This window comes from Cynocephalus volans, chromosome 8 (assembly GCF_027409185.1).
Source record: "Cynocephalus volans isolate mCynVol1 chromosome 8, mCynVol1.pri, whole genome shotgun sequence".
In the NCBI taxonomy this organism is placed as follows: Eukaryota; Metazoa; Chordata; class Mammalia; order Dermoptera; family Cynocephalidae; genus Cynocephalus; species Cynocephalus volans.
The window spans coordinates 40308009-40333717 of record NC_084467.1 but is presented as its reverse complement, the minus strand read 5'-3'; the positions used below and the strand labels follow the sequence as shown (position 1 = coordinate 40333717).

Sequence of the window (25709 nt, the reverse complement as noted above, 5' to 3'; positions counted from 1 at the left end):
TTCCAACTATAAAAGAGGGCTAAGAATAGTAGATGTTTCATTGGGTTGCTTTGAGAATAAAATAAAATCTTGCATGTGAAGTGCCTGGCACAGAATAAGCACTCAATAAATATTATGTAATTGCCCTCCTTCACAAAAGACATAGCAAAGAGTTTACAAAGAGTTTCTGGAGGCAGACTGCCTGGATAGGGACTCTGACTCTGCCACTCATTACCTGTGAAATCTAGGGCAAGTCATTTCTCTTCTGGCCTTGGTTTTCTGTAAAATGAAAATAATAATAGCTAGTGTCTGGCCACCCCATAGGAGTTCGATAAATATTTTATGGATAAGGAGATAATGGAGGATAGAGGGATAGAGTGACAAAGGGGTGCCTGTGAGTGTGTGTGTGTGCACGCACATATGAGGGATACTACACAAAGCATATTTGACTTCAAGCATCTCCTGCTTAACGGGGAGCCTGGTATGGCTGCCGCAGTTCCATTTCAGTGTCCCCTCGTCCCCTTGAGCATGCCAATGTCTGTGAGCTCTTCCATTTTACCATCCCTTCCAGATTGTTCTTGGTCTCAGTGTTTGCATTCTGTTCCACCCTGGCTTTGTTCAAGCATGCTTTCTTCTTCATCTTTGCGGCCTCCACCAAGAGTATGTTTAATTGGCTCTGCATGGAATCTGGGGATTTGATGACAGGAGGGGGTGGGGGGTGTCCCATGTTGCACTACCTCAGAGCTGCTACATTACTTTAAATTGATTTTGCAAATGAAAGCTAAAAGCTAAGCAAAGGCGACCCATCCATTTTGCCTAAAGATGATTATAATGCTCTTTTACGGCCTCCTAAATGACAAAGCAATTTGTTACCTGCCTGCATCAACATTTGCTTATATTAGCACCCGAGATGCTTGATTTTTATTAGCCCCACGTTATCATTTTATGAAGACACAGGGGCTCAGTAAAATTAGTGTGCAAATAGAATGCCCATTTTGCATTTCCCTGTGGTCAGCAGAAACGCGGAATGCAATTGAGTTGATACCAGGTCAGGGGAGACATCCATAAAGTCAGCCTTCACCGAGGGCCTCAGTAATGCCATTTATCATTTCTGGACTGCTGGGATCGATGAGGTCAGTGTTAGGCAGTGTTTTTAAAAAGGGTTTGGTGGTTTTTTTGTTTTGTTTTTCAAGTGGAAAAGCAATATAAATACTAAGACAGTAGCACAATTTTCATCAGCAAAAAGGAATGAACTCTAACTCTCTTGTGTGTGTCGAAAACAGAAATGTAGCAGATGTGGGGTCTTCTACTGTTGTTAGTGGATCAGGAAGGAGATGAATAGGGTAGTGAAAGGGGCACTGGCTGGGACCAGGTGCTTGACTAGCTGCATGACCTTGGACATGCACCTTCCTTCTGGGAGCCTCAGTTCCCTCTCCTATAAAATGGGGTTAAAACTGTCCACCTCACAGAGGCATGATGAAGATTAAATGAGATGATATGTGTCTAAATTTCTTTATAAACCATGATCTATACAAGTAGTTTTTATTAATCTAACAGCTGGTTTCTGAGCACCTACTCCATGCACGGTCCTGGGAAAGACATTAGAGATACACCCATGAAAGTCATAGTTTCTCTTTTGTGGAGCTTACACTCAGTCCAGGAAACATTCAGGTATCTAACTCCTCTTTTAACCCATCAACTTCTTCAGGGCAGGTCAGCCTTCTCCCTCTCCCTTTGTTTCTAAAGGTGCCTAGCACAGAGCTGAGCACAGAGTGAGTTCTTAAGAAAAAGTATATTGGTCCCATGATATTTCTTGCTGCTTTTCAGGGGAAGCATTGACCACAACCCCTACTGGTCACCCAACAGACCAAATCAATCTCAGGGCTTTAGAACCAGATATAATAGAGTTAATATTTTTGCTTTAGTCTCTGACATTGGCACATCAACTGTTGGTGTGATGAACCACATTCAGAGTGACCTGTCTCCAGCATTTCAGAAAGAGAAAGCCTGTTAATTACTTCTATACCCCTTCTCTCCAGGTCATTCTCTAACTGAGATGGAATCCTTCAGTCCAGCTTCTCTCAATGTTTCTTCCTAAATTTCCTTTAAGTCATTGTAATGCTGTGTGTCAATCAGTACTTCTTCTGACCGTAGCTGAATACCCTCCCCCTGCCCCTTCTTTCTGGAAATGTCACTTTTGGTTATTGCTTTTGTATCTTAGCACAATAGCTAAACTTCATTATATAAGTTAGACTTCTGTAGAGGCAGAAGGAGCTTGGGTTCTGATTTGGGGGCGTATTTGCCTACTTTTCTGCATGTATAATAATTTTGTAATTGGATGCTGGATATTGTGAAATATATATTGTTGAGTGTCTGGATTTTGTTGTCTTCCTCTAGAGAGGGTTGGGCTTTGGATAGCAAGAAGTTAAGTTTCCTTTGCTCAGTTTGATCATTTTGAGACTTATTTGAAAGCTTTGCTAGAGTAGGTCTAGAGTAGTTTGCCTCACCACTAAGACATGGCCCTTCTGAGTTCTTATTCTCCCTGGATGATTGATGAGGACTTCCACTTTGGTGGTGGGAATTCAAATGATTGCCAGCCCTGTGTGACCCCTGGGAACTGTGCAGTTCACAGCTCTCTGTTCAGTTTTTCCTGACATTGTGGAGATTCACCCTATGCATGCAAATCTTAGGGTTCAACAAAGACTCAGGCGGTCTCCTTTATAGATTTCGGGGACTCTTTTTCCACAGAGCTTCCTCTTCTCTGGAACTTACAGAGTTTCCCTGTAACTACCACCTGCTGAACTTGAATCTCAGTGAGGCCTCCATCCCTGCATTTGTTCTGGTTTGGACCATCAGGCAAAAAGCCAGGGCAACTATAGGACACCCCTCATTTGTTTCTCTTCTCTCATGGATTATCTTGCACTACCTCTTGTCCAATGTCTGAAAGTTGTTTTCTACATTTTGTCCACTTTTCTAGTTCTTTAAGGTGAAAGGGAAACCTGATCCCTGTTATTTCATCAAGGCCAGTCAAGGGCTTGGATTCTAATCTCAGCTGCTGCCACCATCTATTAGCTGTGTGACCTTGAGCAAGTTATATAAACTCTCTGAGCCTCAGTTTCTTTCTCTATAAAAGGAGTATTAACTGAATGTTGCTGTAAGGATTTTAAATATGTATACAACGTGCCTGACACAAAAGGAGCTAATTACATGGCTGTTGCTACTATTACCATGACTAATATAAATAGCTACTTTTTAAATTACATCATTTATTGAATGTTTATTGCATACTATGCAATGTGTAAGCTTGTTTAATTATCACAACAATCCTGTGAAGTAGATATTATTATCCTCATTTATAGATTAGAAAACCAGAACTCAGAAAGTGTACACAACTTGCCTAGGGTTACAATCAGTGGATCTGGGATTCAGTTGCATTCATAAGGCTTCCTCAGATAACTATAAATATTACATATTAATATAGTATGATCAGTTGCACCAAGAAAAAGGAATGTAGTCTTTTAATACTGGGTAGCGAGGAACATAATTTATTTAGTTACCAATGGCTGGGTCTTAATGGCTCTAACCTAATGATTTAAAAGATAAATGTAAAGTATCCAGTTCATCCCCTATCCCCCTCCCTCCTACACGTCAACCCCTAGTCTCAGCCCTCTTTGTCCTTCTTAGCAAACTTCTTTCATTTTATATTACAGAAAATCTTCGGGAAGGGGCAGAGCAGAAGGTGGTATTCATCACGGGACGAGTCCACCCAGGGGAAACACCCTCTTCATTTGTGTGCCAAGGTGAGTTGCAGGATCTCATGGGTGTCCTGTACCTACCCCCATCCTCATCCAACTGGGACTTTGTGATGACCTCTGGGACAATGTGGTCATACGCAGAGTCATTATCTTGGATGGGAATTTACTTCTCTTCTTTAAAGAAGTTACACCTGATCTCTATTAGATTTTATTTTAATAAATGTTTATTAACTAGATATGTGTATAAATGAGTGGATGAATGAATTGATGGATAAATGAATAGGTAGGGCTGAATGAAGTTCTCTGGTGTATGCTATGTTGAGGATGTCACCTGCACTTACAGTCATCTACACTTCCTAGCTTTACTTGTTTGCAGTGGTTTACAACAGCAAGGAAATCTGGCCCAAGGTCAGTGTGTAAGGACTGAAAATTATCTATTCACTCATTCATGCAATCATTCACTTAAAAACAACTTTTGAAATACTGACCATGAACAAGGAAGCATGCTAGGCATTGGACAGCCAGAAGTAAATCAGACAAAATTTCTCTGCTCAAGTATATCTCTTTATAGGTGCATTTTTATTTATTATTAAATATTTAATTCATACAAAATATGTTTAATTAGTCTGCGGTACTCAGCAATGTAAATTATATTTAGTAAATAAGATATAAATAGTAATATAATGAATGCCCAGTGCTGCGGGTTGAATGTCCCCCAAAAGTTCATGTGTTGGAAGATTGATCCCCACTGTAACAGGGTAAGGAGGGTGGGAAATCAGACTATGAGTGTTTGAAAGGTGGGACCTTTAGGAGGTGATTGGATCACAACAACTGTGCTCTTGTGAATTGATTAATCCATTTGTGGAGTAATGTGTTAATGGTTTAGTGGGTTGTCGTGGGAGTGGCACTCATGGCTTTATAAGGAGAGCAAGTGAGAACGTTAAAGAGCTCTTGCCATTCTGCCATGTGATACACTGGTCACCATGGGACTCTGCAGGGACACCCCACCAAGAAGAAGGCCCTCACCAGATGTGTTCCCTGGACCTTGGACTTCCCAGCCTCCAAAACTACAAGAAATAAGTTTTCTTTCTTTGTAAATTACCCAGTTTCAGGTATTCTGTTCTAAGCAACAGAAAACAGACTAATACACCCAGGTACCCACCAGCTTAAGAAGCAGAATATTATCTCTTCCTTCTGAGTTCTTTGTCTTTCCTATCTCCCACTTCCACAGGTAACCATCAGCTTGAATTTCGTGTTTGCCCTTCTCTAGTTTTCTTTAGTTTTGCGTGTTTTCAAACTTTATGAAATGGTATCATTCTGTATGCATTAAGATTTGCTTTCCACCCAGTATCCATACTGATGAGTATAGTTGTAGTTCAGTTGTTTTTCAACACTGTATTGTGTCTGTGTCTGTAGCTCAAATTACTTATTTGTTGTCCTGATGATGGATAATAAAGTTGTTTACAGTATTTTTTCTTAAATTTAATGCTGCTGCAAACATTCTTATACATGTCACCTTGGGCATGTGTCCAAATACTTTTCTAGGGTGTATAACCTGGGAATGTACATGCTGGATTATGGGATGTGTGCAGCTTAAACTTTACTAGATATTTTAAATTTCTTTCCCAAACATACAATTTTCCACTGCCACCAGCAATTGTATGAGTTTCTACTGTCCCACATTCTTGCCAATACTTTTTTATTTTTGCCTATCTAGTATGTATATTACATGTACAATATGTGATATTACACATGTGCCAAGTGCTGTTCTAAACACTTTATATATTTTAATTTGTTTTATTTATTTAATTTTTATTAATTTATTTTAATTATATTAATTGTCCATGTCATAGGAACTAATATTAACTGTTTTACATGGGAGAAAACTGAAGTTTGGGAAGTTAAGTAATTTATTTCATTTTGATCTTAAAATGACCGTGAAATCAAAGGGATATGGAAAAACCTGTGGAGGTGACATAACTTGAGGGGGCAGCATGCTGCAGAGGAAGAATCTGGTGATTTGGAATCAGGCAATCCTGAGGTGAAATACTGGGGCGCCACTTGCTAGCAGTGTGACTTCAGTTTCCTCACACAAAAGTTAGGGAAACAGTCCTATCCAGGAAGGCTGTTGTGGAGCTGGCATGAGATAATGTAAACACAACACCAGTCCTGTGCCTGGCACACAGCAGGCACTCAACACGTGCCACCTCCTTCTCCATGAGAATCTGAGAAGATCAAGCAGATCTGTAAACTCTCAAGCACTATGCAAATAAGTATGAGTTTTATTTTCCCAATTCATATTGTCACAATGCACGATTGCTCCTTCTTTTTTTCAGATGAGGAGACTGAGTTTCAGGGAGAGGAAGTGACTTGGCCAAAGCCAGGCAGCTTGTGAGAGATGTGGCTGCAGCTCAGTCACTAGAGCTGACTCCTTGGCATTCTCACTTCTGGCCTTTCTCCTTCCCACCACTGTCCTTACAGTGATCTCTCCCAGGTCCCGCCTGGGTTCACCAGCCCCTTTACCTGCAGCCATCTGTCAGTTATTAAACTTGGCAGCAGATCTGTTCCCCCAGATGACTGGATATAATGCTTTGTCCTTGTTTATAAAAAGACAGCAGCCTTACCACCAATACCTTCATCTCGGGGAGCCCACGTCCTCATGCTCACCTCCTGAGTGGACAGTAGACAGAGGGTAGAGTCACCATGGTCACCATTCACTTTACAGACAAGGACTGAGGCAAAGAAAAGTTGAATGGATCTCAAGTGCTCTCTCTGATGACCCCGTTTTCTAAAAAGGGATCTTTGGATGGTGCTGAATTGATATACTCAATGCTGTTCTGTAGGTTTTAAATAAATATTTATTCCTTGGCAGAGTCTTTCAATGCCTGTCCACTGCCTTCTCAAAATAAACCCCAAACTCCTTGGTGTGACATTCACAACCTCCATGTGCCCACTCTGCCACCTGGTAAGCACCTCTCCTCTCCTAAGGTTCATTTCAAGTGCCCCCACTGTAGGCCTTCCTCTCCCACTCCCTCCAGGCCCCTACTTTGTGCCTACATTGTGAGTCTAAAGATAACCATCATCTCTACTGATGAAGGTCATCTCTACTGCCCTGATCTGTTATGTCCTTGATTTAGATTTGTTTCTGCCCCTATCAACCAAGAACTACTTAAGGCCTAGGGCTGAGTTGCCAACTGTCATTTTCCACACCTTTCAAGTGAGGTTATCTTGTTCATCTTGTGGGGCTGTTGGGAGAAACAAATACTGTGTTGGCTTTGGGATGCTAAAACTGAGTTCAGAAAGAGGAGCCTCAAGGTCACACTGCCAGTAAATGGCAGAGGGGGGCTTTGAATGTGGTTCTGGCCAACTCCCAAGCCTGTACACACTCCCTTGTTCCATTCAGGGAGGGGGAATGCTAGAAGGCAATGCTTTGTACCTAGAAGAACACAGAGTAGAGTTCTGACCACCCCACAATTAATGTGCATTTTACAGACAAGGATGTGGAGGCCCAGAGAAGTGAAATGGCTTACCTGAGGTGACACAACTAATTCATGACAGATGTGGCTTTGGAATTCATCTCCCCAACTCTGTTCCTCTTCTTTCCCTGCCTCTGTGTCTGTCCCTTGAGACACATCTTTCCTTGAGGCAACATAAGACAGGCATCTCCACCCCATTAGCAATAAAGGAAAGAGGCACAGTCTTGCGTGCAGGTCTCTTAGTCATGTGGGGCAGCCCAGTTCACAGTCCCACAGGGTGCAGCTGGGGGTTTCTCCCTCAGTCACAACCCTCACCGTTGTCCCTTCCCCAGCCCACCTGGGTCTGAGGCATGGAAAGATGCTGGCTGAGATCCCTTTGGTTCTGTTAACTCTTCCTCATTAACTGGCTCAGTGACCTTGAGCAGGGCACAGGCATGTGAGGCCTGGTCATCCCCATCTGGCTGGGACCATGGTTCTCACTGCCGAGCTGTTGATGCACCTGCTGCTGGAAGTAGACTAAAGTTGTGTTGTCGCAGAGCTCTGGAAGGGTTGGTATTTAGGGTGGCAGGGCTTATATCTCCACAAGACTCTGCTTGGTAGTGGGATGGCTGTCTCTGTGTCCTGTCTTCTGTCCCAGACCCTACTCATGGCCTCTGTGAGGCCAAACTATCCAGGCAGTGCAGCTCCAGGCACCAGTTCCCACACACCCTGCCACAGAGCAACATGGGCGCTCCTTTGACCTCTCACATTGCCTCTGGAGAATGGGGATAGTTTGGCCTCACAGATGCCATGAATGGGGTTTGGGACAGCAGACAGGACACAGAGACAGCCATCCCACCATCAAGCAGAGTCTTGTGGAGATATGAGCCCTGCCACCCTAAATACCACCCCTTTCAGAGCTCTGCAACAACACAGCTTTGACCCTCAGAGCCTCTGCTTCCTCACCAGCAGAATGGGGACAGCTGAGTCTTCCTCGGGGAGCTGCTGTGAGGATCACACGAGAGAGCGTGTGTCCATGCTCGGGGAGGCACCAGGTACGCAGAGGTGCCTGAGCAGAGCTAACCTGCTCCCCTTCCCCTTTGCTCTGATGCAGTAACCCCACCAAGTCCCTGGGCAGCCCTTAGCCCTACTTTCCAGAAAAGTCAAGGGACTCACTGAACGTCACCTGGCCAGTTAGTGGTGGTATGGGGACTAGATCTAGGTGTTCTCCCAGCCTGAGCCCTGCTACTACATGCCAGCATGCCCACCAGGGCCTAGGCTGTGGAGATGAAGAGCTGCCCACCCCCCCAGGGAGTTCACTCCTCAGGGCTATTTTGTGGGGGGTAAGAGGAGGAGAGCATGAATGTATGTGCACACACACCCACACCCTGTGCTCTCACACCCACCAATACCGCCAGCCACCGGGACCAACCACAACCAAATCTTTCCTGAAGGTGAAGTAGTGACATTTGCCCCTCCCCACACTGTTTCCCTCACCTCTTTTCCTCACGTATTTGTCATTCTCTCTCTCTCTCTCTCTCTCTCTCTCTCTCTCTCTCTGTCCCAAACAGCCTCATATTATAAGTGCAAGGCTAGATCCTGTAAAGGGTTGGGATGGGGCCTCTCTCTCTCCATCTGTGAAATGGGCAGAGTTGGGGCTGGAAGGGTGAGGACTCACATTCTGTGAACTTCGGGATCATTGGGGTCAGACTTCCTGTGATTTCACCATTTGAGGCCGTTGGTCTCAGCTGAGGTCAGGCAGGGGCTTGGTGTCAGGTCAGGTGAGGGCCTACAGAGGCTGCGACCACACTCTGGGCTCAGCAGAGATCTCAGGCTGTCTTGCTTCAAGCCTGGGCTCTTCCCACTACAGTATTCTGCCTCCAAGCAGAGAACAGAAACAATAGAAGAACTCTCCAGAGAGAACATCATGCAAGCACATGCAAATCATTCTGCAAATCACATGCAGATAGACTCCTGGCTCTTCCTATCTTGCCTTAATGGAAAGAGCACTGATTTGGAGCTGGCAGAACAGGGTCTGAATCCCAAGTAGGCCTGTGTGAGATGCTCAGCAAGTAATGTCACACCCTGACTTTGTTTCTCTGACTATAAAATGGAGCCAATGGAGTCAGAAGTTAGTGCAGCTATTGACTGTACAGTAGTCATTATGGGTCTATCTTTATTCATTCATTTCACACACATCTATTGAGAACTTTCCCTGTGCCAGGCATTGAGCTAGGCACTGAGAATAGACTTGCAAAGAAAGTAGACCTGTCCCTGCCATCCTGGAGTTCATGGCCTGGAGAGAAGACAGATCTGAACAGCAGATGCAAGCCTCAATCCCAGAAACTCAAAGGTGCAGGAAATGTAATTTTCCTTATTTTTCTATAACTGAACTCAGTTTCCGTTTTGAGGCCCAGTTCTGCCAGGCGCCAGAAATGTAATCTCAGTTACTTTTCCCTAAGTTGTGTGATTTCAGCAAAGAGTTCTGATGCTTTTGGGGATGGTAGACAAGTAATCTCATCATGGGTGTTGACATCTGTCTACACTGCTTCCCTTCCACCTGCTGCATCCTCATGACTCTGGGCCTTGGTCACTACAGAGGCCCTACAGGTCCCCAACTTGTGGAACCCCGGTTCCTGACTGCAATGTGCTTTACGTTTGCCAGCTCTCTGCTGTGGTTGTGCTCCCCTCTCCCTCCTCCTCCACCTCTCTCCTGCCGTCAAGACTCCCTGCCCCGTGTTACTTCTTCCCTTTATGCCACATCCCACGCTGCCACCAGGTGGAGTTCTCCAAAGCCCAGATCCCACTCTGTATGTTCCTGGCTTACACAATGGAATACTACTCTGGTATAAAAAAGAATGAAATACTGCCATTTGCAACAACATGCATGGACCTAGAGAAAATTACATTAAGTGAAACGAGTCAGGCACAGAAAGAGAAATACTACATGTTCTCACTTATTTGTAGGAGCTAAAAATAAATAAATAAATACACAAATAAACTTGGGTGGGGGGAAGAAGACACAACAATCATAATTCCTTGAAGTTGTTATGACAAGCAAACAGATATGAGGTTGTTGGGAGGAAGTGGGGAGGGAGGTCTCGGTAATGGGCCACAATAATCAACCACATTGTCTATTGATAAAATAAAATTAAAATTTTTTTTAAAAAGCCTTCAGTGGCTGTTCAGTGCTCTTTGTGTGTTTTTAGTTGGACCAGAGAGACCCTGTTCACTTCTCCTGCTCATCTCTGAACACTCCTCCCTTCCCCACACCTATAGGCAAACGAAGTAAGAGCAATGATAAAAACAATGCATATACGAAAGTGCTCAAAAAGTTCATGGGAAAGTAGAATTGAACAATGATGCAGATCTTTCCATGAACTTTTGGAAGTACCCTTGTATACACTTACTGTGCGTCAGACACTTTGCTTGTATCCAGTCATTCAAATCCTCACAAAAGCTAGCAAGTAATTATTATTCTCCCCTTTTAACTGGTAAGAAAACTGAGCAACTGCAAGGTTAAGGCCACACAGACAATGAATGGCAGAGAAAGGAGTCAAACCCAGATAGTTAAGTTTCTGAGTCTGCTCTTACCATGCCCCCCTCTGAGGCAGGAACATGTATGTATTCATCTTGCAAGACCCAGCATTTGGTCTGCCACTGAGTGTAGAGTGAGTGGTTATCAGTTCAACTAACCTCATGCTTTGTCAGGATTGAATGAATTCCTGGGAGCGATCCATCAATAGGCACCTATTAAGCACCGGCTCTGTGCCCAGCCCTCAAGCAAACACTCTGAGGTTCGGTTGTGGTTTTCCTGGCGAGGTTCACGCTGGCCAGCCAGAGGCCGGGACTCCACCCACTTTCCTTCTTCTCCTGCAGCCTCTCTGGTGTCCAGCCTTCCTGTCTTCAAAGGAAAGAACCTGGCAAAGTTGTTTATAGAAGGAGCAAAGGCTGATCTCAAGGGGGTTGATGGTGTCTCCCAGAAGGAGGAAGATTATTGTCTCCACGTGATGGATGAGGATTCTTCTACTTTGGGGGAGAGGAATAGAATAAGTGGAATCATAAAATGTCAGTGTTGGGTGAGTCCTTGGGAACTATTTAGTTCTTTCGGCTAATTTTAAAGCTGAGAGTAGGACCAGAGGCTTTCTATCGGTTGCCCAGTAACTAAGCCAAAACTAGAACCCATGATCTGTTTTGGTTTGTGGGCTTCTCCTACTTCTAAAATTAATCCTGTTTTCACCCCATTACCTTTCAACCTTTGATCTGAGTTTATTAAAGCATGTCACAATTTTCAGGCACTGTGTCGGGCAGCTGAAATATAGGAGCTCTAACCCAGTCACACAGCAGCAGTCTTCCAGATTAGGCCTTATTATCCCTATATTAAGACGTAACACTGGTCAGAGAAAGCTAGTAAGTAGCTCTGTAGCTAATGACCGGTTAAGATTCTAATGTAGGTTCCCAAGCCCTTCTGCTCCCATGGCCCCTCTGCTTCTTTGGTCCATGCAATGCTTTTGGTCAGAGATGGCATTTTCTCTCTCGTTCTACTTCCTCCCACATTCTTCTTCATATTCCTCTTCACTTACCACCCTCCCCCACCACCAAAGAAAAGAAGAAAAAAAGGGAAAGATCTTTTCCTGATTTCTTGATCAATGGGAATGACTCCTGCTGAACTGTATTGACCTTTAAGCCAAGAGATGAGTCTAAAACCTCCCCTCTCCTTGCCCCACATCCACCCTGGGAGAGGGAGCTCTGGGTGGCTGCAGACTCTGGTCTGACTTTGTTTTCTCTCATTCTTTTATTAGCTGCCTAATTGGCAGCCCAATTAATCTGCTCATCTGTGAAGGAGGATGGATCACAATGAGCCACTCCATTTCCAGAAGCCATTCTCTCAGGCAGCATGGCCAGGCCCAGAGCGCAGGCTGGCTCCGTGATGGAGGGCCGCCCCGGGAGCTGGGGTCAATTAGCGGACAGATTAAGCAATTATTAGCCCCTAACAAGGGCGCCTGGCATCATTACCCTGCCTGTTTACTGGCAAACTGCGGCTTTAATATGAGGACCAACAAATAAATCAGGGCATCTGGTCCACTGCCGCTTCAGCTGAGAGGTAAATGATGTCCAAGTGGCTTTCAGCTGCCGATGGATCCTCAGTCCTGGCTAAAGAAAAGCCTGAGATGTCCCTCCCTGGCCGTAGCAGCTTTGGAATGTGCTCTGGAGCAATCTACCACTGAGCATGTGAGCGGTTCTGAGTCACTGCTGCCTTCGTCCCGCCTGTCTGTCCAAACCTAGCTATATCTTCAGGGCCCAGAGCAAAAGCTTCCTTCTCCTTGGCACCTTTCCTCCTCTCCCCAGCAGAAGAGGGATTCTCCTTTTGCATTTTGGGAATGTTTCGCCTTCTCCTATCACTTTCTCCATTGCAGAAATTCATGGAAAGCCAGAGCTCCATTTTGCCCATTTTTTTCAGGTCTCTGATGAAGAGGTAGAAGTGTGGAGAAGAGGAGGGGAGAGACAAGGGCTTAGAGCTGTTTGTTTGCTCACCCCCTCTCCTGCAGGTGGATGCATGCCATCACCAGAAGGATATCAAGGAAGGGAGGGACAGGGTCAGAGTTGCACTTTCAGAAGATCCCTCTGGCTGCAGTGATGAGGGCACATTCCAGAGGCAGTGGCTGTCATCCAGGCCAGATGGTGATGGTGGCTTGGACTAGAAGAGAGGCAGAGAGATGGAGAAGAGGGGCAGATTTGCTCAATTCAAGGAAGGGACTGGGGACTGCCTGGCAGGGGGAAGAAAGTCATGGAAAATTCAGCTTTCCTAAATTTGGTGACCTGCAGGCAGGGTGGTGTTTATGCCAATGAGAAGCAGGGAGGATGGCCTGCCCTGGATTCTGGGTGCAGAAGATCCTTAAACTGGGGAAGGAGCAGAGTTGGGAGGCATTGAGGAGACTTCCATCTCCTCCTGTGACTTTGGCCAAATCCCTTCTCCTCTCTACTTCTTGGTGTGCCTATCAGCAACATGAAGATTTAGGTCTCTGAGACTCTTGACAGTATGGTCATCACATCTGTGTCAATGTTTAGCTAACGGTGTGCCCAGTAGAGAGCATCTCTTAATTTATAGTTCCCACATCTCCTCCATCTGTGCCTGTCAAAACCTGGTGGGCCCTGCAAGGCACAGCTCAAATGACATCTTTTCTTGGAGGCCATCCCTGTTCCCTACAGCTGGAAATTCTCTCTCTCTCCTGCCCATGGGCTTTAATGTTGTGTCTTGAACTGTCTGTCTGTTGGAAACAGAGATGTATTTGTAAAATTCACTGGGTAACACAGAATCCATAGCCACACACTCACAGTGGCCAATAACCACACAGGCCCAAAATCACCTTTTGAACTCTTACTGTTTTCTAAGCTGAGAAGAATGTGCTCCCTCCTTAAAACACTTTCAGGTTAACGCAGACTCTTCTCTTTCCCTAGGGATTATTGACTTCCTTGTAAGCCAGCACCCTATTGCTCGAGTCCTACGGGAACACCTGGTCTTCAAGATTGCACCGATGCTCAACCCTGATGGAGTCTACCTGGGCAATTACAGGTGAGAGACTGGGAAGAATGCCTGGAAGCAGGTAGTCATAGAATGGGGTATGGAAGCAAGAAGAAATCGGGGATATATTTTGGAGGAAGAATTTTTAGACTCCCCATAAGTTTAATTAGAGGAGGTTTCACCTGGCTACTGAGGATGTGGCTAATGAGATTTGGCTCTTTCATGCGCAGCTGCCTGAGGTCACTCGCTGGGCTTTTCTGGACAGCTTGCTGGATCAGGAATCAGGAGACCTAAAGTATCAGTTTTTGCACCTACTTCCTGTGTAACCTTGGGAAATTTTCCTTACCTCTCTGATGCTCAGTTTCTCTTGCATAATAGAGAAAACAATTACATACCAGGTAGGGCAGTTGTGGGCATCAAAAGAAGTGGTAGGAAGGAATGTGCTTTGAGGATATTGCATGGTGGTTATAATGATTACTGTTTTGCTGCTGTGCTTCTTCCTGGAGATCATTACTGAAGTGGAGTGGCATCCCAGATCATCTGAACAGCATGTCTCTGTGGTGTGGGCAAACCAGCTAGCCCTATACCCACTCAGGCACTCATATCTCAAACTCTCTTTCTGCTAGCTTAGGACCATAATTTACAACCTAAAATTCCACTGCCCAGAGGACCATCAGCCAAAAGAATATTGAATCCTTTGAGATAGATAGTGCCATTACCCTTATTTCACAGTAGGGCAACCGACTTGCCCAAGGTCACTCAGTCAGTAAATCATTGACTGTTAACTTCACTTCCCAAATTACACAGCTTTAGAGCTAGTTAGGCTCACAACCTTCAAGATAACATTCAGTTTCCCCAGCTCTGCGTGCAAGGCTCTGTGTGACCTGCTGCTTGTCTGTCCACTGTTCTGCCTCACCTCCCACCCCTCACTCCTAGAACTGTTGATCCAGCTACTCGGAACAAAACCTCGTTCCCTAGCCACGTCCTGTTTGTTCCTGCTGCCTTAGCTTCATCAGGCTGCCCTCTGCCCAACACCTCCTCATGCCTTCTTTATATCACTAACCCATTCTGCAACTCAGCTCATGTCCCTCCTTCTGAAGAACATTCCCCCAAACTCCAAACAGAATTATTCACTCCTTTTTCTGCACTACCACAGGCCTAGTTATTGAACAAGTCTTATCCCACTGCATGGACCCCACTGGACTTCAGGCCACCAGAAGGCAGAGACAGCCCTAATGGTCTTTGTGTGGCCCGTGCCTAGCAGCAGGGATCACATAGTAGATGCTCAAAAAGTAAGAGGGATGACTTTGGTAATGAAGAAACTGAGGCCTAGAGATGAGACGGGACGTGCTCAAGGTCAGTAGCCTAGCTCAGACCAGAACCCAATCTCCTGATACCCCACCAGCCAGGCATGTTTACACAGAGTTGGTTTATGGCTTTCTAAGAGCATGGCAATTGGGCCCAGAGGGTCTTCCTAGTAACCCTGAGTATGAGTTAGAGAGAGCCAATGGGATGCATGAAGCTTTCATTAGAGACAGTTTTGCTTCTTCTCTTAATTGGCTGAAGTGATGGTTCATTAGCACTTGCAGATTTGATGGCTTGTTGCAGGCCTGAGAGCAAAGCCTTTCCACCTTCCTGGACAGAATGTACTGTTAGTGATAATGGTGGTGAAAAGACCATTTGATTCATGTTAATATTTCTGTTTAATTACAAGAGTGGCAGTGCTCAGAGAGAGGTCAGTACTGCCATTCCACACACATTTATGTCATGATCTGCCTGTCTGGGGAAGGACAAGGTGGAAAGAAGTCTGTGACCTTGGTCAAAATACCTCCCCTCTCTGGGCTTCAGATGTCTAGCAAGGTAGAAATGGAGGACTAAATGCTTTCTTCACTTCTTCAAGCTCCAGATTTTGTGATTTGGGGACTTCATGATAAAAGAGCTCCAACCCTCAGAAATGGTTTCATACTGAAGTTTCAATCCCCAACGTTCTCCTAGTGAGAATATGTGATTCTCATTATGAGAGCTAGAGAAAATCTCTAGCCACAGGCATTAATCCTGTTGCTAAAACAGCTCTGAGTAGCAACAAAGAGCCTATCAATCATTAGAATTCACTACTAAAGCTTTGGAGAGTATGAAAAATAATAATGAAGACTCAGAATTGGGAGCTTCAAGGTGCCTTAGAGGTCCCCTAGGCCAGTCCCTCTCAGAGCCACACTACTCTCCATAGCAGCATTTCCACGGTTTGGTGGGACTTGCCAAGGCTTTATGGGGGAAAAAAGAATTCAGTGTTTAAATAAATTTGGAAAATGCAGAGTTAAGCAAAGTTTAACATGTCCTTTTACAATTAGTCTTTTCAGAATTTTGAATATGCTAATAAACATAGGAGTCTCAAGAGGGGAGTATAGTACTCAGTGTTTCCCAGAGGTACGTGTCATGGTCCACACCCCCCAGCCCCAGTGTTAGTGTTTATAAATGCATTTTGGGAAAAATCACTTTAAGAATTCTGCTTGCTGACCCGATGACCTGTCAGCACTCACACATTTATCTCATTTAATCCTTATGACAACTCTGTGAAGGAGGGTTTTTAAAGGTTTTTTTGCTTGTAAGTAATACAATCTACTCAAACTAGCTTGAGTACAAGAGGAAAGGTGGAGGGGAGGGAGGAAGGGAGGAAGGGAGGAAGGAAGGAAGGAAGGAAAGAAGGAAGGGAGGGAGGGAGGGAGGGAGGAAGGAAGGAAGGAAGGAAGGAAGGAAGGAAGGAAGGAAGGAAGGAAGGAAGGAAGGAAGGAAGGAAGGAAGGAAGGAAGAGAGGGAGGGAGGGAGGGAGGGAGGAAGGAAGGAAGGAAGGAAGGAAATATCTCAGAATTTTAGGGCAGTAAACAGAGCCAGACCTCACAGAACTGATCACACAACTGCAAACAGGTCAGAAGGCAGGTGACTATGTCTGTCTGTCTTTCATGCTCTTCCTCCACGTATGCAATCTGTCAAGCCTCAGAGAAATTAAATAGTCTGCCTTTGGTCTGTGGCCTGTGAGGATCGGGCAGGGATGCAGGTCTGTCTGAGCTAGCCAGTGGTCCTCCCTACTGCCCCCCATCCCCCTACCTCCAGCACCAGACATGCCAGACCCTGTGAGTAGAACAGGCATCTCTTTGGGCTGCAGAGACAGTTGAACAGTCCTGTTCTCTCCAGGGTGAGAAGACAAGAGCATTGGAGGGAGTGAAGGTCAGTGGTTGAGAACATGGACTTGGGTGTCAGTCAGGTCAAATTTCAAGTTCTGCTCTGCCATCTACTTGCTGTATGACCTTGGGAAAATTATATGGCCTCACTAAGCTTCATTTTTCTCATCTGTAAATGGGGTTACTAAAGAGTTATGAGGCTTTTGTGAGTGATGCATTTAAAGTGCAGTGCTAGGCACATTGTAAGTTCTAAATAAAAATTTATTCCTCCTTATCTTCCTCCTCCTCCTCCTCATTCATCCTCCACATTAAAGAAGTATATAATCCCATCTAGGAAGAATAAGCAGGGAGATTTCCCAGATTTCATCAGTTAAGCATACATTTCCTAATACAAGTACTTACACTATGGTATTTATAGTAAAATAGAGAAGGTACACTCTAGCATTTAGTAGCAATAGATGCCTGCTATACCATGATAGATAATGCTTTTCGTGTTAAACAGCAACAGCATTTACCAACTAAACTATTGATTTGGTACTAGACTATGGTTTATGTAAGAGTATATACGGTCTATACTAAAGTTGACAGCAACAATATGTAGCAGCTCTAGTGCACTTTACAGTAACTGTCTATAACAGTTATACTAGATGACATAACAATAGGTAACAATTATGTTCTGGTGTATAAGACGCTGTGGAACTGTACCCTCTGTTTTGCTTACTGCATTTGCCTTCTTTTCAGTTCAGGTCTTAGGCTTAATGTCACTTTGCAGAAAGGCCTTCCCAATTCCTGCAATGTATCGTGAGTCTCCAATTACACTCTTTCCTAACACTCTGTGCTGTTATGTCATGGTTCTGTCCTAATTTGTAATCATATGTTTGTTTATGTGACTGTTTAATGATTGTCTCTACCTTCAGACTGTGAACTTCGTGAAGTCAGGAGTTTATATTTTCTGTATGCCCAATGCCTGGCACAGTGTCTGAAGATATGTCCTTTCTGAATGACTAAATGAACTAAACAGCAGCTCTTAGTGATTGTGCTATGGCACAAAGCTACAATTCCCAGTGTAGACTAACTATCACCAGATGCTGTCAGTCCCCAACCCTCTACCTTCACCTACATGGTCTTCTAACACAAACTGTTCTCATTGTATGCTCTTGTGACATGAATACTCTTATAATTTGGCATGATAAGCTGCTGCTCTGATTTTAAAAACTCTAGATTCTCAGCCACACTTTGTTACTGTACAGGGCATTATGCTTCTAAAGGCATTAGAAACTGCATTCAATCATTACAACAACCTATTGAGAAAGAAAAGCCAGTTTTATTATATCCCTTTGAGCAAAGGGGAAATTGAGGCTGAGAAGGTGAAGAGTCATGTTCAAGGTCACAGGGTGCATCCAGGGACTCTCTGCATTCCCAGACACTGCCTTTGCTTTACAAGCTGTGGGTGGAAGCAGAGAACTGGTGGTCTAACTTTCCCCTTCTCCTGAACCTTCTTGTTTGCCCTTGGACAAGATACTTTCCTCCCTGGCCTCAGTTTCCCTCCTGCCCTCTTGGGAGAGGAAATTGAGGCACAGAGGTACCAAGGAACTTGCCCCAAGTTCCCCAACATGAAGGGTCAGAGAAGATTTGTGAACCCACATCCCATCATTTATTAGAAACACTGAGAAGAGGTTCTACCAAGAACGGTATAGCGATAACGTAAATGAACCTTGAGCACATTATGCTAAGTAAAATACGCACAAACAGAGAAATATGGTATGATTCCACTTGCGTGAGGTACTTAGAGTAGTCAAATTCATAGAGACAGAAAGTAGAGTGCTGGTTGCCAGGGGCTGGGGGGTAGGATGAAAGGGGAGTTATTGTTTAATGGGTATAAGGTTTTGATTTTTCAAAATGAAAGGAGTTTTGGAAATGGATGTTGGAGATGATAGCACAACATTTGAATGTGTTTAATAACAATGAACTATACACTTAAAAATAGTTAAGATGGTAAATTTTATGTTATGCATATTTTACCACAATTTAAAAAAAGAGAATGGTATGGCTACCGACTTTGCAATGTGAGCATCACAGAGAGTTCTGGCAGGATCTCCTTCCTAGGGGGCTTGAGGGATGAATATACTAACTTCAGGTATTGCAGAGCCAAGAAGCTACAAGGCAACTTCTGGCTGGAAGGCTACTGGGCTATGGGGATGACGGGCCAAGTCCGTCTGGCATTGGTGGGTAATTCTCAGTGTCTTGCAGAAGGCAGGGCCTTGCACGCATGTGGCAGCACTTGCACAGTCTCTGTCCCCTTCTCCTCCCCATCACTTCCTCTGGAGAGAAGACAACCCCCACAACTGTACCGCACTGCGTTTTCTGAGCATGTGTAATGCACAAGTTGCCTTGCATTTGAAAAACAGACTTTCCATCTCCGTGTGACAATAAAAAACTCTGTGTTGGGTTTGCATTTCTTAATTAGGTGCTTGTCATTGTGTATTCCACAGAGCCACGTATAAGTAAACAGTCATAGACCTTTGAATAAATTTATTGGTTTTATTTATGTTTCTGAGCATAAAAATCTATAATTACCAGGTACAGCCTCAGTATAACTGGTATTTAATGACAATTACTTTTTGTTACCATAGAAATGAGTCCAAAGTGGTTACCCATAATTTCTCATTTCCCAAACCCCACACATGCTGAATTGCAATATTACCATAGTAATTGCCTATTAGTCATCATAAAATACGCAGTTACCCAAAAGATAGCAGGATGCTGTGAAATTTCTCATCTTCAGAAAACCTCAGTGCTTCTTGGGAGTGTGGAGGTGGGGGAGGAACAGGCCTCGATGTGTCATGCAGAAATGATTCTGCTTTACAGCACAGCACTGCAGACCCCATGGTGGAAATGGAGACTGTACGATCTACAGTCTTACACCTTCATTATATCTCTTGGCCCTCGCAGTTCTCAGGTATCAAAGATGCCTCAGTGCAGTAAATTCAATTTAACTAAGGTTTATTGAGGGCCTGCTGGGTGTCAGGCCCTGTGCTGGGCCTTGGGGAAGCAGGAAATTGGAGGCAGCCCTTGCCAATAAGAAGCCCCGTGTTTGTACTAGAAGTAAGAGTGCGATGCTGTGGAGGCCTGAGATATAATAGGAGCTGATGTGTAAGTGCCTGCTCACCTGCATTGTGTACATCACTTACTGAATCCTAACGACAGCCTTATGGTGGGGCTAGTGTGATAGCCCTATTTTAAATAAAGAAGGAAACTGAGGCACAGAGGTACCAAGGAACTTGCCCCGGGTTCCCCAGCATGAAGGGTCAGAGAAGATTTATGAAACCACGGAGGCCAACAGTAGCCTGCTAAGTTTTAGCCTGGTGCTGCTTTCTCTCCTGAAGAGAGAGTGCTCCCTTCTGACCGGTGGTGATGAGGGAGGGGCTTTGAAGGATGGAGGATATAATCGTATATAATCGTTCACTAGACATAAAAGGGAGATAAAGAGGAATTTGTGCAGCAAAAGGTCATGTAACATAGCAAAGAGTGAAACACCAGGGAAGGTATTTCCAACACACACACGCGTGCACACACACGCAATAACTGGCCTACCTCTTCCACCTCAACATCCAGAGGGAGGAATATTTCAACCTGTCCAAAATAGAATATAACATAAAATCAGCTATGCAAAATGTAAAATACATGTCAATGTTCTATTTGTTCTGTGGCAGCATAAAAACTGCACATTTTTCATCATGCTAGAAATGGAAAACAAAGATCCGCAGCAAGTATTGCCCCATCAAGACATCTGCCAGATCCTCCTCGTGCTGTGCCTCCTTCCCTGCCCTGGTCATCCCCCGCCCCTGCACGGAGTGCCCTGTCACAGCATCATCAAGCAACACCTGGTCCTGTACCCTGCCCGGAGCAGGGATCCCCTCAGCAGCATCTGTGAGGGCTGGCCGTGCCCCCTCTGCTTGTCCACCTCCAGGCATGGGTGGTTCCCTCCCTTCCAAAACATCACGCTGCACGGATGCTTCCTCTGACTGCTAGAGAGTATCTTATATTTAAGCTAAACCTGCTAGGGTATAACTCCGTCTCTGTCCTCTGAAGGATTATTCAGGAGCATTCCATTACCATTATTTACACGGCAGCCCTTCAGCTGGTTGAAAATTGTGTGTCCTCACCCTTCCCCACTCCCCTCTTACTCGAGTCACTGCCTGCTCCTACTCTGCACACTGAATATCCCCAAAGCCTTCCAACTTTTCATAAGTAATCTGAAATCACCTTTCCCTGTCCTTCCTGCTCTCCTCTGAACATCTCCAGATGTTTGTCATTGTCTTTGAGGCACAGTGTCTAGGACCGAAGGACATAATTATGATGATGATGATACCTAACATCTATTGAACCTTCTGGACCTGGCACTATTCTAGGCATTTTGCATTTATTATTTCATCTAATTCTTAGAACAACTGTAACATTATTTTCACTTTACAGACAAGGAAACTGAGGCACAGGTAGATTAGGTAACTCCCTCAAGTTCATAGAGCTAACTAGTGGAGCAGGAGGAGGAAGGGGCCATCGCAAGCCTCGTTCTGGGGACCGTACACCTTCTGATGCAGCCCACATGCACCCTGCAGTCTGACATTGAGCTCTCCTCAGCCTAAGTCTGTAACCAAATCTTTCCACTTGCATTTCTGCTAAGCCGCAATTCCCGCATCTTCTCTTAGAGACTGACAAGAAGCCTGTGGCATTGGTAGAGAAGGAATCACTCTCTCTCTTTGAGAAAAGAAGAAACCAAGCCACAGAGAAGCTAAGTAACTTGCTCAAGGTCACACAGTGAGTGAGCCACATAGTTAGTTCAGATGATGCATGAGTGACAGCAGGAGCCAGACAAACCCTAACCTCCCAGAGACTCTCTCTTGCTTTATGTAACCTGAGTGATGTTTCTATGGAGGTTGAAAGGACACTGGGGCTGGCAGTGTAATCAGGTGTCTAACCCACAAGTGCACACTGCCAAAACCAATTATTCAAATGAGCTTCCCAGCCAGGTTCCATGGAAAAGGCCAGATGGCTAGATGTCTGCAGAGGCAGCGCCCCATCTCTGTCCCTGCAAGCAGCTGAACAGCATTTCAAAGTTAGAGTTGATAGCAAGTTGATTTTAATATTTGATTCTACGGTGAAGACAGGCCTCTGAGGAGACAGTAACCCAGAATTAGTGGCTGGGGAGTCTGGAGGAGCAAAACAGTGTGATGGAATCAGGAACTTCATCATTTCTGGTCTTAGTTCCTAAACCACTGCTTGAATAGTGCCAGCTCTCTATGCAAAATCCTTCAGTGGCTCCCCATTGACCATTGAAAGGAACCTAAGCTCTTTAGCCTGGGATTCAAGGCCTGACAGTGTCCCTGAACTTCCTTCTCAGCTCCCTCTCCTACTGTCCACCTTGCCCCTCCCTGCACCACAGCCCACCCCACCCTATCCTCTCGCCTTCCTGGGCTGTTTCCATTGCCCTAAACTGGCCTGCTCTTGCTCACATTTGTGCCTCTGCTGGCACTCCACCTCTGTCAAGAAGCCCTTCAACTAAATTGTTTTCTCCTCTCTTCTTTCCCCCCACTCTCCCTCTTCCCCCCTCCCTTTCTTCCCTTAAACATCCACCAAGCAAAGATTTTTTACCAGGCACTGGAGATATGAGGTAGGCTTGGCCCCCCTGCTTGCCCTTAAGGTGTTCACAGTCCAGAGGGGAGACAACTGCAATGGTGGAGGTAGCCCAGGTGTTCCTGGGCTGTGAAGTCACCAAGGAGGCACTCCCCTACCCAGCCAGGAGGGTTGGGATGGGGCAAGTCAGGGAAAAGGTCTGAAGGAGGTGTTTGTGAGATGGGTCTTGAAGGATGAGTGGGAGTTGGCCAGGGGAAGAGAATGGCCACATGTTCTAAACCAAAGGAATAATCATAGCAAATAACACTGATACTACTACTAATAGGAAACATCAATTGAACTTATACAAGCTGCAAGACATTATTTTAAGTGCTTTATATGTATTATTTCCACCGGAGGTTTGAGGTGGTATATTCCTGCTCCCCACTCCCATCCTACTTCTACCAATTTAGAAGGAGATGCAGGGTCAGAAAGATGGAAGTTAAAATATTGCTTTTTTTTATTGATAAAAGCAGGATTTGGAAGGCACAGCCTATATCTGTGGCCAAAGTTGACCTCCTTTGACTTCACCCCAAAATTCAACTTCCCCACCAGCCACAAACCAAACAGGAAGTAAACTGCCTCCTGGAAAGCACACCCTGTGGCAGAGAAGAATAGACTCTTCCTGCAGGGTTCCAGATCCAAAAAGTACATGCCAGGAGCAGCTAGGCCCAACAGGCTTTGCTCCTTTTCTCGAGTTGACCAACCAGATCAGTTCCACCCCCTCCCTCAGAAAGAGTAAACAAGGGAATGGAGAGGAAGAGTCATTCTTTCTACTCTCAGGACTGAAAGTCCTCGCAGGGATTGAAAGCAATGGGGGTGGGTGTTTCCTCCCAACAACCTCATTAATCCACGAAGTAGGTTCTCATATTATCTTTATATTGCAGATAAAAAAAACTGACACACACAGAAAGGATAAGTCATTTACCCAAGATCCCATTGTTAATACCAGGAGATTCAGAAGTCAAACCCAGAGAGCTGATTCAGAACCCAAATGCTCAACGTCTGACCCTTGCTGCTTGAGCCCTGAGTGAGCATAGATCCTTGGGGAATGCTGAGTGGTGAGGTGTGGCAGACACATGTGGTCAGAGCTGCATCCTACATATAGTGCACAGTCCATGCATTGCACAAAAGCACCAGCTAAGAGGGCAGGTGGAGGTGGAGATGTGGCCCAGGCTTGACAAAATTTGAGACTTGGTGGAACTGCATCAGTCCACAGGAGGGGGCACATTTTTGCAATTACAGTAGCTCATAGGCCCTATAATGTGCTGGCCTTGAATGGTGTACAGATTGGTGATGTAGTATAAGAAGTGTAGGAATAAGTAGGCACCAGTTTGTGGGGAATCCTGAGTATCATACCAAGATCAAACCGTAAGAACAGCTAACATGTGCGTAGCTCTTATCTCAAACTAGGTAGTGTCCTCAGCATTTTGCATGTATAATCTCATTTAGTCCTCAAAACAACCCTCTGAGGTAGGCAAAATATCCACTTTTCAGATAAGGGCTGAGGCACACAGAGTTTCAGCCACAAAGGTAATACTTGGCTGAGCCAGGATTTTATCCACGCATTGTGGCTCCAGAGTCCACACTAGACTCAGAGCCGTTCTTAGCCTTGGAGCAGGTGGGCGAGGGTCTTGCCAGCTCCCAGGTCTCGTGAAGACCTAAAGGACTTTTCTTCTCCTTTGAGTTTCCTCTGCTGTTTTTTTGTTTGTTTGTTTGTTTGGTTTGGTTTGGTTGTTTTTGTTTTTTTTTACTTAAGAAATTCAAATAGCTAATTCCTAGAGTCCAGGGCCAGTGAGCTCAGAAAATGTCCTCCCTCAGACCTTTTAATAAATTAGTAAACTCCTTGTCAATGTTCTTATATAGAGAAAATAATCCATTGATTGTGGAATGGACAATTCTATCCTTACATACCTATGTGACCTCGGCAAACCCCTGTGCCTTCATGGCCCCAGCTTTCCCATCTTTGAAATGTGGGGATTGGATTTTATGAGATCTTGAGTTCCTTCAGTTGTTGACTGGCTCTAAGAATTGTTTTAAGTTGCAATTCTGGAAACCTCCCTAAGCCCCATGTTTTGCTGCCAAGTAGGAGTTAGGAAGGAGGGAGGATGAATCCCTAGAATACATGGTCTTCAGGGCAAGGGAGAAGGTGCTCTAACAAGGCTTCTCTTTGTCCACTAGGAATAATTTCTGGGAGAAAGGGCCACAGGAAGTTTAGTGTCAGAGATGATCCCTTTTCCAGGTGTGATCTGAGCCCCCCTCCAACCCTCCAATCCCACCACCTCGCCAAAAAGGCCACCATTAAAGGGTAAGGACATTGTTGAACCTTGGAGGTAGGAAGACCGACTGATAATCCTGGCTTTGCTATGAACCTTGGGCACATCGCAAGCTGCCCCATATGGATGTGCAGTTTGTACACTGAGTAAAGGTTCCTGATTAAGAGGCCAGTGCAACTCTGCTCCCAACCCAAAGTCTGGCCAGAGCAAGTGGCATCCACCCAGAAGGGGCTCCCATTTCTGACTCGTCAGCCTGAAGGGGGAGGCACCTTTTGTTAATTTGCATAAAAGTACCATATTAGTTAGTTTCTGTTGCTTATAACAAAATGCCTGGAACTCAGTGATTTGTAAAAAAAAAAAAAAAAAGAAATGTATTGCTTATAGTTTCGGAGGCTGGAAAATCCAAAGTCTAGGGAACACATTTGGTGAAGTGGCAACAGTGACCAAGGAAATGGCAGAAATGGCAGAGCAGAAAAGGCAGAGCAGAAAGAGACTAACCTCCTCATTCACTCTCCCTTTAAAGCCCTCCAAACCATGCCCATGACCTCCATTTTTAATCCATTCACTACAGCATGGTCCTACAATCTAACCACCTCTTTAAGGCCCCACCTTTCAATTACCATAATAGGCTTTCCCACCCTCAACAGTTATGGTAGGAATTAAGCTTCTAATACATGAACTCTGGGGGGCACAATTCAATCGACCGACAGCAATACCTTTTGTGCTAGTCCCCCATTTGAAACTTAGTCTCCCCATTTAAAAAATAAGGATGTTGCCTGCACACCTCCTCCGCACCCCACCACCACCTCACATGCCGGACAGTCCATCTGTCAGGCTCTGACCTGATTCCTAGTACTGTGAAGAGAGAGTAG

The 25709-nt window shown here is 45.0% G+C and overlaps 1 protein-coding gene across 1 annotated transcript in view; it reads left to right on the top strand.

Moving 5' to 3' along the window:
* The window catches only part of AGBL4 (AGBL carboxypeptidase 4), a 1343713-nt gene that overhangs the window by 1208795 nt on the left and 109209 nt on the right, over positions 1-25709 (top strand). The window contains exons 7-8 of the mRNA XM_063105750.1: positions 3690-3779; positions 13649-13763. Coding sequence (XP_062961820.1) covers positions 3690-3779; positions 13649-13763 — 205 coding nt within the window. The remainder of the gene's footprint in view (positions 1-3689; positions 3780-13648; positions 13764-25709) is intronic.